Here is a 15,417-nt window from a genome sequence, read left to right as displayed (position 1 = left end):
TCATAGCCACTCCAGTGCTTCAGGACGCTTTGGTCCGATTGGTAGGCTTCATGGAGAGTGTCTCTCGAGCGGGTTTGCTTCCAGTAGCACCAGCCACTTCTCAGGCTGGGGGAGGAGTTCAGATTCCCACTACACGTACTCCGGAGCAGGTAGCTCCTCAGGCTCAGGTTCCAGTGGTTCAGCCAGCTGTGGCAGTTCAGCCGGGTATTGCGGCTCAGACCGGCGATGGTGCGGCTATGTTCGCCGATACTCTGTGGAGATTGGATTGATTTACCAAGCTATTCACTACTACATTCAACGGTGCTTCTTCAGAGGATCCCCAGGATTTCTTATATAGTTGCCACGAGGTTCTTCGGAACATGGGTATTGTGGAGACCAATGGGGTCGATTTTGCTACCTTTCGTCTATCTGCATCCGCCAAGACTTGGTGGAGGGACTATTGCTTAGCCAGACCAGCAGGGTCGCCGCCTTTGACTTGGGACCAGTTTACAGAGTTGTTTTTGGAGAAGTTTCTCCCAGTCACTCAGAGGGAGGCTCTTCGCAGGCAGTTTGAGCGCCTCCAACAGGGTTCCATGACTGTTACCCAGTATGACACTAGGTTCATCGGTTTAGCTCGCCATGCTCTCATCATACTTCCCACCGAGAGAGAGAGGGTGAGAAGGTTTATTGATGGTCTTATTCTGCCGATTCGTCTTCAGATGGCCAAGGAGGCCGGGAGCGAGATCACATTTCAGGAGGAGGCCAATGTGGCCTGCAGAGTTGAGATGGTTCTGTCACAGGGAGGTGGTCATGGGTCGGATAAGAGGCCTCGTCATTCAGGAAGATTCAGTGGTACCTCGTCTGGAGGTAGAGATTCGTATGGTAGAGGCCATCCTCCTAGGCCCTTTCAGTCTGCTCTCCAGGTCTCTCATAGTACTCCAGGTGGTAGTGGTTCTCAGCCATATTATTCTGCGCAACAGTCCATCAGTGCACCACCACTTCAGAGCTTCAGGGGAGGACATTCAAGTCGATAGGTCCAGCAGTTTTCGCAGCCGAGGGCTTGTTATAGTTGTGGTGACCCGATTTACACTGTTAGATTTTGCCCTCGAGTTTCGGGTAGTTCTTAGCAGCAGGGTCCTCGTCCTATAATTCAGACACTAGTTGCCCCACAGCCTGTCCAGCCAGCTAGGGGCGGGGGTAGAGAACATAGAGGTGGAGGTAGAGGTCATAGAGGTGGAGCTTACACCACCAGAGGTAGGGGTCAGCCAGCAACCGATCGTTCCAGCGATGTGATTCAGGGAGGTGGGGCCCAGCCCCGATGTTATGGTTTGCCAGCTAGGCCAGAGGCTTAGTCGTCCGATGCTGTTATTACAGGTACTATTCTGGTCTGTGATAGAGATGCTTCAGTGCTATTTGACCCTGGATCTATGTATTCATATGTGTCGTCCTATTTTGAACCCTACTTGGTTATGCCTAGTGAAGCCTTGAGTATTACTGTATATGTATCTACACCAGTGGGTAATTCTATAGTGGTTGATCGGGTTCATCGTTCCTGTGTTGTGGTGTTTAGGGGACTTGAGACCCGTGCTGATTTATTGCTCTTAGATATGGTGGATTTCGACGTTATATTAGGGATGGATTGGTTGTCCCCGTATCATGCGATCTTGGATTGTCATGCCAAGACTATGACTTTAGCCTTACCGAATTTACCCCGTTTAGAGTGGAGAGGGGCTCCTGGTCATTCTACCCGCAGTGTTATTTTGTATGTGAAGGCTTGGCGTATGGTCGAGAAAGGGTGTTTGGCCTACTTGGCTTATGTTCGTGATTCCAGTGCTGAGATTCCCTCTATTGATTCTGTGCCCATGGTTTGTGAGTTTCCTGAGGTTTTCCCATCAGACTTGCCAGGGATGTCACCCGATAGGGATATTGATTTTTGCATCGATTTGGCTCCGGGCACTCAGCCCATTTCTATTCCGCCAAATCGCATGGCCCCGCCAGAGTTGAAAGAGCAGTTGTAAGACTTGCTTGAGAAGGGTTTCATTAGACCCAGTGTATCGCCTTGGGGTGCGCTGGTTCTGTTTGTGAAGAAAAAGGATGGCTCGATGATAATGTGCATTGATTACCGACAATTGAACAAGGTTACAATCAAGAATAAGTATCCACTGCCGAGGATTGATGATTTGTTCGATCAGCTTCAGGGTGCCAAGGTATTTTCAAAGATTGACTTGAGATCTGCCTACCATCAGTTGAGGATTAGGGCATCCGATGTCCCTAAGACAGCATTCCGCACTCGGTACGGGCATTATGAGTTCTTGGTTATGTCATTTGGGTTGATCAATGCCCCAGCAACCTTTATGGATTTGATGAACCGAGTGTTCAGGCCTTATTTGGAATCGTTTATGATAGTCTTCATTGATGATATTTTGATATATTCCCGCAGCCGGGAGGAGCACGAGCAGCATCTTAGAGTGGTTCTTCAGACCTTGAGGGATAGTCAGTTATATGCTAAATTCTCGAAGTGCGAGTTCTGGTTGAGATCAGTTGCATTTCTGGGTCATGTTATATCAGCAGAGGGTATTCAGGGTGATCCAAAGATGATTGAGGCAGTCAAGAACTGGCCTAGACTAACATCAGCCACAGAGATTCGGAGTTTCTTGGGATTGGTAGGCTACTATCGTTGGTTCGTAGAGGGGTTCTCATCTAATGCAGCCCCGATGACCAGGTTGACCCAGAAGGGTGCCCAGTTCAGATGGTCGGACGAGTGTGAGGCGAGCTTTCATAAGCTCAAGACAGCTCTAACTACGACACCGGTATTGGTTTTGCCCACAGGTTCAGGGCCTTATATAGTCTATTGTAATGCATCTCATATTAGACTTGGTGCAGTGTTGATGCAGGATGGCAAGGTCATTGCCTATTCTTCGAAGAAGTTGAAGGTTCATGAGAAGAACTATCCAGTGCATGATTTGGAGTTCGCAATCAATTTTCACGCATTGAAAATTTGGAGGCACTATCTGTATGGCGTGGCGTGTGAGGTGTTCATGGATCATAAGAGTCTTCAGTATTTGTACAAGCAAAAGGAGTTGAAGTTGAGGCAGAGGAGGTGGTTGGAGTTGTTGAAAGATTATGACATCAATATCCTATATCACCCGGGAAAGGCCAATGTGGTGGCCGATGCCTTGAGTAGGAAGTCAGCCAGTATGGGTAGTCTTGCTTATATTCCGGTCGGTGAGAGACCGCTTGCTTTGGAAGTTCAGGCTTCGGCCAATCAGTTAGTGAGGTTGGATATTTCTGAGCCTAGTAGAGTGTTGGCTTGCACGGTCGCTCGTTCTTCATTATTGGCGTGTATCCATGATCGGCAGTTTGATGATCCCCATTTATATGTCCTAAGAGACACGGTGCAGCGTGGAGGCGCCAAGAAGGTGAACTTAGATGATGATGGTGTTTTGAGATTGCAGGGTCGAGTTTGTGTACCCAATGTTGATGGGATTCGAGAGTTGATCTTAGCGGAGGCCCATAGCTCTCGGTATTCTATTCACCTGGGCGCCGCGAAGATGTATCAGGACTTACGACAACATTATTGGTGGCGTATAATGAAGAAGGATATCGTTGCCTATGTGGCTCGATGTTTGAATTGTCAGCAGGTTAAATATGAGCATCAGAGGCCTGGTGGTTTATTTCAGATAATTGAGCTTCCCGAGTGGAAGTGGGAGCGGATCACTATGGACTTCGTTGTTGGGCTCCCGCAGACTCGGAGGAAGTTCGACGTAGTTTGGGTCATTGTTGATAGGCTGACCAAGTCAGCGCATTTCATTCCTGTGGCAGTCTTCTATTCATTTGAGAGGTTAGCTGAGATCTATATCCGGGAGATTGTTCGCCTTCATGGTGTACCGGTATCTATCATCTCGGACCGAGGTACGCAGTTTACCTCGCGTTTCTAGAAAGCAGTCCAGCGAGAGTTAGGCACCCAAGTTGAGTTGAGTACATCATTTCATCCCCAGACGGACGGTCAGTCTGAGAGGACTATTAAGATTCTAGAGGATATGCTCCGAGCCTATGTTATTGATTTTGGAGGCTATAAGGACCAGTTTTTGCCTTTAGCAGAGTTCGCCTACAACAACAGCTACCAGTCCAGCATTCAGATGGCTCCTTATGAGGCGTTGTATGGTAGGCGATGTTGGTCTCCAGTTGGATGGTTTGAGCTGGGAGAGGCTCGGTTATTGGGTACAGATCTGGTTTAGGAGGCCTTGGATAAGGTCCGGATTATTTAGGATAGACTTCGTACAGCTCAGTCCAGGCAAAAGAGCTATGAAGATCTGCAGATCATCGGTCCAACTTCGGAAGCTCATATCTTTTGATCCACAAGGAATTTGGAGATGATTCAAAAATGAAAGTTGTAGCCCTTCGTGTCTAGTTTCTAGAAATGTAAAGATATCGCAATTTGGAAATGTATAGCAAAGGTTATGGCCAAAACACTAAAGACTGTCACTGCATAAGGAGGCCTGTGTGACCGCGGTCATTTTTGCGCGGACCGCACTGGCTTGTGCAGACCGCGGTCGATTTGGTGCGGCCCGCGGTAGCTGAAATCTGAGGGGGTACCTATAAATACGAGGTTTTGGGTTTTGTTTAATATTTTGACCTAGAGAGCTCGGATTTTGGCGATTTTTCGAAGGTTTTTCAAGAAATTCATCGGGGTAAATGATTTTAACTCAGATTTGGCTAGAATACATGAATCTATCACTGAATTCATCATTTAATTCGTGATTTGGGATGAAATTTGAGAAGAAAATTGTGAAACCTTTCAAAAATGTAAAATGATGATTTGAAGGACCAAATGGTATCGGAATTGGATAATTTTGGTATGGTTAGACTTGTGAGGGTATGAGGATTCTGAAAATGTAAATTTTATCCGATTCCGAGATGTGGGCCCGAGGCTCGGGTTTTGATAGTTTCGGGATTTTTGATATTTTTCGAATGTTTTCGCTTGGGCTTTGTTCCTTTAGCATATTGTGATGTATTCGTTCTGATTTTGGATAGATTCGACACGCGTGGAGGCGAATTCGAGGGGCAAAGGCGTCGCGAGCTAGAGAATTAGCCAGTTTGAGGTGAGTAATGATTTTAAATGATGTCCTGAGGGTTTGAAACCCCGATTTGCACAATGTAGTGCTATACTAAGTTGAGATACACGTTGTGTGACGAGTGTGGGGTTCAATGCTATGGGGATTGTGACTTGGTCCATCTCGAATGATATTTTACTACATTTTTGATTGAGACATATACTTTATTATTGTGAATTGGGCTTGTTGTCATGCTTGGGGCCTTGTGCCGACCTGTAGAACCTTTAGGGGATTTTTGACTGGTTTTCCTCACTTATTTTGTTAAAGAATTTATATCCTCAGTCATGTTCCAATTGTTTGAGAATGATATGAACCAGATTTTTGAAATGTTAATCATAAATAGGAAGAGATATGAGGGTTGAGATCCCGACCGTGCATTATGCCTGAGAGGCTGTGATTTTTAAATGACTGAGAGGGGTCGAGGACCCAATAGTGAGGATATATTACATATTATGGATCGGGCTGCACGCCGCAGCAATTACATATTATGGATCGGGCTGCACGCTGTAGCAGATATATATATTATACATATTATGGATCGGGCTGCACGCCGCAACAATTACATATTATGGATCGGGCTGCACGCCGCAACAATTACTTATATGGATCGGGCTGCACGCCGCAACAATTACTTATATGGATCGGGCTGCACGCCGCAGCAATTATATAGCGCTTGGGCTGAAGGAGCCCTTCCGGAGTCTGCACATCCCCAGTGAGCGCAGTCGACTATTATTATTATGGATCGGGCTGTACGCCACAACGATATATGGATCGGGCTGCACGCCGCAGCGGTATATATATTTATTGATTCGGTTATTGTGAGAAGTATATGAATTGAGAACTGAGGATAAGAACGAATAGATGAACTGAAATGCTTGAGGAGCTGATTTATACTGATTATATCTGTTTTACCTGGTTTAAAAAATTTCACATGATTTCCTCTTTCACTGCTGCTTAAACGATTTTACTATTTTGGTATAGAACTGCTTAGTGCCTTTACGTGGTTTCATACTGTCGGCCATTATTTATTGTTATTACTCATTGGGTCGGAGTACTCACATTACTCCCTGCACCATGTGTGCAGGTACAGGTATTCCTGAGGCATAAAGCGAGCTTTCCTGCCGTTCTATTTTCATCGAAGTTATCGAGGTAGCTGCATGGCGTTTGCAGACCCGATTTCTCCTTCTATCTCCACTTATTATTCTGCATTTTAGACATATTTTTGTATTAGATTGTTGGAACCTTGTATTAGAGGCTCAGACTTGTGACACCGGATCAGTGGGCTATTTTACAGAGATTGTTTTTGTGATTATGGTTTCCGCACATTTCATCTGTTAAAATTCATACTTCTATTTATATTAAATTGGTATTGAATTATAAAGAAAGATATTGTGAGATGTTAATTAGTCGAGCTTGCCTAGCATTGTGTTGGGCGCCATCACGGCCGGGGTTGGGGTCGTGACAGAATTGCACGTGCTAGGCAACTAAAGGAATGGGGGATTTCCTAAAGTTAGTTATAACTAACTCCCCCTCCCCATTTCCTATATAGTTTGATTTTCCCCAATTCTGTGAAATGTTTGGAATAAAAAATTTCTATCTTCTCTCTCGTCTCTCTCTCTCTCTCTCTTCAAACCACGCAGAACTCCATTGTTGAGTTCCATTCGAGCACATTGTTCAAGGGCAATTCTTCATATTTTCCCTTTAGGTGAGCTTTATTTTTATTCCTTGTCTGCAATTCAGTTGAGTTCCTCAGAAAATTTATCCTAGCCTTCTTTGATGACATCCTCATATACAGTCAAAGTTGGACTGACCACTTAGTACATTTGGAGAAGACTTTTAAAGTGATGAGATTCCACACCTTATTCATCAAACAGAGAAAATGTGCTTTTGGGGTCACTCAGATTGACTATTAGGCCACATTATCTCTGAACATGGTGTGTCTATGGACAATCAGAAGGTACAAGGAGAATTGGATTGGCCACTACCTTCTTCCATCAAAAGTCTAAGGGGATTCTTGGGATTGACTATTATTGCAGGAGGTTTATCAAGGGGTATGGTATTATTGCAAGACCTTTAACTGACTTGCTCAAAAAGGGAAATTTTCAATGGAATGTTGCAGCCACTACTGCTTTTGAAGAATTGAAGAGAGCTATCACTTCAGCACCTGTTCTTGCTCTCCTAGATTTTTCAAAAACATTCACAGTTGAAACTGATGCTTCTAGTGGGGGAACTGGAGCTATTCTGGCTCAAAACAATAAACCTATGGCTTTCTTCAGTAAGGGTTTATCAGCCAAGAACAGGGCACTATCAGTCTATGAAAGAGAGTTATTGGCCTTAGTATCTGTTGTACAGAAGTGTAGACCCTATTTGCTGGGAAGACCATTCACTATCAGAACTGACCATCACAGCCTTAAGTACCTGTTAGAGCAGAGGATTACTACTCCAAGCCAGCAGAAATGGCTAGTCAAGTCACTTGATTATGACTATTCTATTGACTACAAGAAGGGAAAAGAGAATATTGTGGCTGATATTTTATTCAGGAAGGAAGAAGACATTTAACTCTATAGTATTTCCAATGTCAGCTGAAACATTTTGGACTTAGTCAAAGCTTCCTGGACTCAGGATCCTACACTCCAACAACTTATCAAATCCATACAATAGGGCAAAACTACTAAAACTTACTATAGGTTTCACAATGGCATTCTAAGCAGAAAGAATAAATTAGTGATTGGTGTTGATCAGGTACTTAGAACTAGACTTTTATCTTATTATCATGACAGTCCTATAGGAGGTCATTCTGGCATTACAGCCACCTTGAAAAGACTCAAACATAATTTCTATTGGAAGAAAATGAAGCAGGATGTTTACAACTATATAAGGAGTTGTGATGTTTGTCAAAAGTGCAAAAATGAAACTGTGGCTTATCTAGGATTGCTTCAGCCCCTGCCTATACCAGAAAAGATTTGGCAAGACATCTCCATGGACTTCATTGAAGGGCTTCCTAAGGTTGCAGGAAAGGAAGTGATTTTTGTAGTGGTGGATCGACTGAGCAAGGCTGCCCATTTCATAGCTCTCAAGCACCCTTGTACTGTATTGGAAGTGGCTCAGGTGTTCATGGATCTTGTGTTTAAACTTCATGGAATGTCTAAGTCAATAGTGTTAGATAGGGATCCTGTGTTTACTAGTAAATTTTGTAAGGAATTGTTCAAATTGCAGCAGGTTTCCCTCCTAACTTCCACAGCTTACCACCCTCAAACAGATGGTCAGACATTGGTGGTTAACAGATATGTGGAATCCTACCTTCGATGCATGACATTTGAGAAACCAAGAACATGGCCGCAGTGGTTACCACTAGCTGAATGGTGGTACAATACCTCCTACCACTCCAGCACCAACATGACCCCTTATGAGGCAGTCTATGGTCAGAAGCCTCCCCCTTGCTTCCTTATATGACTTTTGACTCCCAATTAGACTTGGTCGATAGAAGTCTCCAGACTAGGGAAGCCACCCTCAGACTGCTGAAATCTCAATTGGAGAAAGCTCAGAATAGAATGAAGGTCCAAGCTGACACAGAAGATATGCAGTAGGAGATTGGGTTTATGTCAAGCTACAACCTTATGCACAACTATCTCTTAAATCACATGGCTTTCAGAAACTCTCACCCAAGTTTTTTGGACCTTTCAAAATCCTTGCTATGGTAGGAGTAGTTGCCTACACATTGGATATGCCTACTGGTAAAAAGATTCATCCTACTTTCCACATTTCCCAACTGAAAAGGAAGATTGGATCCCACTCAGCCACAGTTACTTTACCAGTGGTGCTCTCAGATGAAGGTCGTGTTCTATTGGCACCTGAAGCTATACTGGATAGACGTATGATTCAAAAACATGGACACATTGTTTCTCAGGTCTTGTTCAAATGGTTTAATTCTGCTCCTGAAGATAGCACATGGGAGGACTACTATGTCCTTAAGCAGAGGTTTCCTTTGTTTGATCCTTGACGACAAGGATTGTCTGTAGAGGGGGTAATTGATACGATCCTATTAGCTAAGTCAGTGTAGTTGGATGCGTTGATAGTAGAGTCAGTTAGTTGTTAAAAGTTTGTTAGTCAAACTCACGTGAATTGCACGTGCTAGGCAGCTGAAGGAAAGGGGGATTTCCTAAAGTTAGTTATAACTAACTTTCCCACCCTTCCTATATAGTTTGATTTTTCCCAATTCTGTATTTTTTCATAAAATGTTTGGAATAAGAAATTTCTATCTTCTCTCTCTTCAAACTACCCAGAACTCCATTGTTGAGTTCCATTCGAGCACACTGTTCAAGGGCAATTCTTCATATTTGCCCTTTAGGTGAGCTTCATTTTCATTCCTTGTCTGAAATTCAGTTGAGTTCCTATCATCGATTCTCTGTCTAGTCGTGTTGAACTACTGTTTTGAAGCCCGAGTGTTTAGGTAAAATCATAATCCATTGTTCATCAATTTTATGTCTTTCTTTGTTGACTGATTTTGAGATTGTTTTTATTTGTTTAGTTTAAGTTCTATTTGATTTTTCTTAATTAGTGATTTTAGTCGTCTTTTGTTGATTTTGAATTATTATGTTGTTCGTTCTTTTAGTTCTTTGTTTCGATTGGATATATCATATTTTCTGCTAGTGGTTTGAAATTAGTTATAGATTCAAGTTTGTAAACTTCAAGTATAGTTTCTGTTAGTTCATGTTTAGCTCGTCGTGATAATTAACAAAAGTTTCAGCTTTTCGGCATAATCGCTTGTCAATTTGGTTACTCGTTTGTTTGAGTTAGCGGTATTAGTCAGTCATTTATTAGTTGTGAATTAGTGATGTTATTCTTCTCTCGGGATTCTTAGTTTAGTCGTCTATATGTCCGAGCTAGCCATATTATTTCGTCCCTCGCTACTGATTCTGTCAACTACGAGTAGTCGCTTTATATGTTTAGACCCGAGTATATTAGTTTGAATTATTATTAGTTCAAGTTATTCAGATTCTGTTTTAGATTCAATTAGTTGATTAACATGTTATTTAGATTGTCGTCGTCTTTGATAAGAATCCCTGGTCGTTAGTGTTAGTAACTGTTAGTTATTTGATTCAATTAACTGCTAGATTGTGCTTTAGTTTCAATTAGTTTATTAACATGTTGCTTATATTGTTGTTGTCTTTGGTAAAAACCTCTTTTCTCTAATTTCAGTAATTAGTTTCGTCTTAAAGTTTAGTTTTGTTTCTTGTTTATGCCTCTATGACTATCCGTTGTATTACGAGAGTGATCGATGAGTTTGGGATAGTTAGTAGTTTATTTTAATTGAGGTAGCTATATTATTTCGTTCCTTTTTACTAGTATGGTCAATCACTGCTATTGTTTATTTGTTTGGTTTCAATTAGTTTATGTGTTGATACTGTTTTGGTATAAGTACTTTGAGAGACATGTCAACCCATATGGTAGTTTTGGTTCCTGCATTTATGTTTGACATTACAATGGCTGCCAAAGGGTACAACAATTAAAACACCCAATTTTAGATGACTAATGAATTAGGTGAAATTGACTGTTGCAGTTTGTCTCTCTCTGTCCCTTCCCCGTCTTTGTTCTCTAATTCTAAGCGAGTCGTAAGTTTTCAAAACACCTAGAAAATTTAGGGTAAGACCCCGAGCAGGGGCAGAGAGACAGTATTGTATATAAGTTCGGCCGAACCCAGTAGCTTTTGTTCAAATGTTGTATTTGTACTAAAAAATCCAATGAATATGTACAAATTATTAATTTAGAACCCAGATACTTAAAAGGATTATAATCTCGAACCCATAAAGTTCAAATTCTAGCTCCGCCTCTGACCCGAGGCAAACAGGGAAATTACTTAACAAATAGTAATGAATTCCTAAACTGACAAAGACCTATAATTGCTCCTATTTTCTGGAAAGCTTACAATCAATTGTTTATATAGATAAAATTTGGTAAATTCTCAATCAGTTTCTGCATTCTATCAGTTAACCATGCACAGCTTTGACAATATGATCTGCAACAGAAACCATGCCTACCACCTTTCCGTCTATCACTGGAACATGTCGTATGCGATGTTCTTTAATCATACAACATTCGATCATTTTCCTTAAATCATATCCATTTCCATTTAGTTGAACAAGTAGTAGTATTTACCACTCATGAGTTATAATTCCAGCTATCAGTTGATCCGATGTACGTTATTGTCTGCCATCTACAAATTTGTCACCATCATCATATTAACAATGTTATTTGTATGTCTATCACATAAAATGTTGAAGTTTAGCAACATACTTGTTTGATAGCGCATCATAAACTGTGTCATTTGTCCGACGACGACAAAGCCATGCATGAACCGCTTTCTTCTTCTCCATCCTTTGTCAGTAATACATCAGATACTTTTGTGTTCTCTAACCCTTTTAATTTGCTGCATTGCGGACTGTGATACCATTGGCTTCCTTGTTTTGCGTCGTGGGGAAGGAGATGACACATCCAAATCTTGCGAATATACTTTGTTCATCTCACTTGTGTTCTTTTCTTGAACTATTAAATCCAAGTTTGTTAATGTGAATTTTGCTTCTAATGCTTTGCCTCCTGCAGAGATATTCTTTAACAATGAAATAAAACAATTTGCCTTCATTCATATTGCTGGCATTTGCATAATATCGTTGAGAGTTATTTCATTGTCTGGTCTTGAGCATTTCTGTGAAATTCAAGTTACATAAAATGAAAAACGTTGTGCAAAAAATGGTTTAAAGTGGATTATGCTAATGCACGAAGTTAGATGCTAACCTCAACCTAAGTTGCTCGGATACGAGTGCGAGTGTCCGATAGAGGTGTGGATCTAGAGGTCAGATCCTTCGAAATGTAAATTCTAAGATTCGGGACTAAGGATCCTAGTACGAATACGGTGCGGGATCCGGCTAAGAATAATTTTAAAAATAACAACATAAAAATATCTCTAAATTATGAAATTTTTTGTGGAAGAACTTGGGTATTGCTTGTAAAGTGTGAATTTCTTTTTTATTCTAAGTAATGGAGATAAGTAAAAGATTGATTTCCTAAATAAGCTGTGCTATTTTCTTCAAATTTACCTTAGTTTTGGTTCTGATTTTTGAATCAAATTGTACCTCGTCTCGAATTTTTCCTTACCTTATGGTCAAAGTACCCAAAAATGTTTGACTAGATCTAATACGGATCCCAACCCTCATCCATACTAGTGTCGTGTCGACATGGGTGCGGCACCTAATTAACTGCCGTGTCGGAGCAACTTAGACCTCAACCATAAGGCAAAGGAATTCCAGAGAAAAGTTGCCTGCGGTGAGAGGAAAAGAAGCAAAAGGTGAAGGTTCTAAAGCCATGAAATGTTCAAAGGTATCAAAAGCAAACCTTTATATATTGGTGGTTGAATATCATCATCGGACAAATTGAACAGCAAATTTCTTTTGCTTCATAAGATCAGACAATTACTCAGCCAACATCTCCACTGAAACAATTAGACAGCTCAGAACAAAAGCTCACAGAAACTCGGCCACAGTCAGTTAGGTCACCTGAAAAAATAATGCAACCTTTAAAACTATCAGAGGTGAAATCCAATAGAGGCATTACCGAAGAACCATCCCAGATATCAGACTCTTCAGGAATCAATGGCAAACCTAAGATGGTGACAGAATCAGAGACAAACATCCAGGAAACTAGACAAGTGACGGAAGTTGTGCAAGAGATGACGGATTAAAACGGAGAAAATATTGGCGGTTTCCTGACATCCAAAAAGCAGCCAGGCATTGTTTTTCAATCAAAGCAAGCATATACAGTGCAGCAAGCCAGGTCTGATAACAATCAGATTCGGGTGAACCCTGTCTCAGTTTTATCTCAGCCAAAGAACAACACAGTTATCAGTAGTTCCAGTAAGGAAACTGAACAACATCTCGAAGTTTATTCATAGAATGGCAGTTGGAGAGGGCAAGCAAAATTTGGAAGAGGGACCGGCGAGTGTGATCAAACTTGCAGGTGATAATAGAGGAGCATCTATGCACATTGGCAGAGGCTACAAACTGAATCCAGATGAAAGTGCTGATGCAGAGGGAAATTCAGAGGGAAGACGACAAAAAGATGCAAGGACCATGGAAGATCAAGAAATAGAGGCATATCTAAACTGCAACGTGCAGGGCATGAACAACTCAATTACATTTGACAGTGTCATTGAGGCAAAAAATGCAGGTATACATATTTTGTTCCTTCGTATGCCTTCAGAACCTATAAGATCAAGTGATGGAACAGGATCCAAAGATGAGAAGAAGATGCCTCGAAGGCCTTTTCCTTGAACCAAGCGAACCCTGGTTGCCATGTTCGCTGCATGGCGAAGAGTAATGATAACGAGATAGAGATTCTTTGAAAACTAGACTTGTAATACATGTAATTGTTACAGGTTAAAAATCCTTGTGTGCATACTCAATAACCTCTGCAATTGAGATGGCTGTGATATATGAAACGTGATAGTTATGAAATGTTGTTCGCTACTGTAACACGCCCTTTAAAATTCAGACACCAACATTGCAAATATCTTGGAGATTTATTCGTCAAAATCAAAGGATCTGTATTCTTTTGAATTGTCGAAACAACTACAAATAGAACGAACCTTGGGTCAAAACTGCTGATGAATTGCAATGAACGTGTACGTTCTCCGAAAGTTGCTGGTGTAGGAGGAGATAGATTGTCACGACCCAAGTTCTCCCTCCGTGAATTATCGTGACGGCACCTAATCTTTATGACTAGGTAAGCCTAACAAATTGCAGATAATGAATTAAAGAAACAAAACTAGCCAACTAACAGGTAAATATAATTAAAAGAGTTTAAGATGTCGCTCCGCATATACAATAACAACACTCTCGACTGAATATAGCACTCCCAAAACCCGGAATCTCATGAATCACAAGCTAAAGAGAATACATAATGTTCTAACTCCAGAAGGCTAAACAAAGGAAAATACAAGAAGTTTATAACTGAAGGGAGAATAGAGAGGGACTTCAAAGTCTGCGGATGCGACAGATATACTTCAAAGTCTTTGGATCGCCTCGATTCACGGATAGTATGGCTGAGCAGAAGAACCTGGATATGCACACGAAAAACATGTGCAGGAAAGGGCATGAGTACACCACAGCGGTACCCAGTAAGTGCCAAGACTAACCTCGGTCGAGTAGCGACGAGATCAGGTCAGGGCTCTACTAGTATATATATATATATATATATATATATATATATATATATATATATATATATATATATATATATATATATATATAAAGATAAAACAGTATGAAATATGGCAGAGAAGAATAATTGCTAACAGTAAATGAAAGGAAATCACAAGAAGAGCAAAACTCAATACTCAGATAAAGACAACAGGGAATCTTCCGGGATACCGTCCCGTAGGCCCAAACATAAATACCCAAGGGGATCTCTCGGAGTACCGTTCCGTAGTCCCAAAGTAAATATCCAGTACAAGGGGATCTCCCGGATACCGTTTCGTAGTCCCAAACATAAATGTGCAGGGAGATCTCCCGGAATACCGATCTGTAGTCCCAAAGTAAACATGCAGGGGGAATCTCCCGAAATACCTTTCCGTAGTTCCAAAGTAAATACACAACAGTCTCAAGAAAGAAATCTACAGTTCTATTCAAGCTCGTGTCAAGAAACAGGAAGTTTCTACTCTAAACATGCTACATAGAATCCAAGTAAACAGTTAAAGCAGATAAGACAGTTAAGTCACATAAGCATGCTTTCCTAAGCTAAACAAGAGGTTTCACATACTAATATTGCTCAATTAAAGGAAAAACATAGATATTTACTTAATGAAAACGGAATTTTTCAACAATTAGCACATGTACTCACTCGTCACCTCACGTACACGACATTCATATAACAACAGTACCAAAATCCTAAGGGGAGTTTCCCCACACAAGGTTAGGCAAGCCACTTACCTCGAACCAAGCTCAATCAATCCGAAATCACGCTCTTGCCACGAGTATCCAACTCCGAGTTGCCCAAATCTAATCAAATCAATTTCATAACGTAAATATAACTACAAACAACTAATTTAACTAACGAAATTGAAGCTAAGGCAAGAAAACAGAAAAAACACCCAAAATTCTTCCCCAGAACCACGTCTCGAAATCGGATAAAAATCACGAATTATGGACACTCATTCACTCACGAGTCTAACCATACCAAATTCGCTCAATACGATACCAAAATCTCGATCAAAATTCCAAAATTAGGCTTAAGAACTTTTCTCAAATTTTTTCAATTTTTCACCCTTAATCCG

General features: G+C 41.2%; 1 protein-coding gene and 1 long non-coding RNA gene across 2 annotated transcripts; one reads left to right on the top strand and one right to left on the bottom strand.

The window, feature by feature from the left end:
• Positions 1-359: 359 nt before the first annotated feature.
• On the top strand, positions 360-1,013 carry LOC138878707 (uncharacterized). The gene has a single exon (XM_070158394.1). The coding sequence runs from the start codon at positions 360-362 to the stop codon at positions 1,011-1,013; it is 654 nt and encodes a 217-aa protein (XP_070014495.1).
• A 9,896-nt stretch (positions 1,014-10,909) lies between these two features.
• Positions 10,910-13,709, bottom strand: LOC104243994 (uncharacterized). The gene is made up of 3 exons (XR_715339.2): positions 12,483-13,709; positions 11,388-11,687; positions 10,910-11,307 (listed from the first exon to the last, which is right to left on the bottom strand). It is a non-coding gene; the product is annotated as an uncharacterized lncRNA (long non-coding RNA).
• Positions 13,710-15,417: the final 1,708 nt, after the last annotated feature.

Source organism: Nicotiana sylvestris, chromosome 9, assembly GCF_000393655.2.
Source record: "Nicotiana sylvestris chromosome 9, ASM39365v2, whole genome shotgun sequence".
Lineage (NCBI taxonomy): Eukaryota > Viridiplantae > Streptophyta > Magnoliopsida > Solanales > Solanaceae > Nicotiana > Nicotiana sylvestris.
This window is presented reverse-complemented; position numbering and strand designations above follow the sequence as displayed.

Coding starts and splice junctions, on each gene's coding strand:
- LOC138878707 (XM_070158394.1), top strand. CDS start 360: ATGGGTATTGTGGAGACCAATGGGGTCGATTTTGCTACCTTTCGTCTA.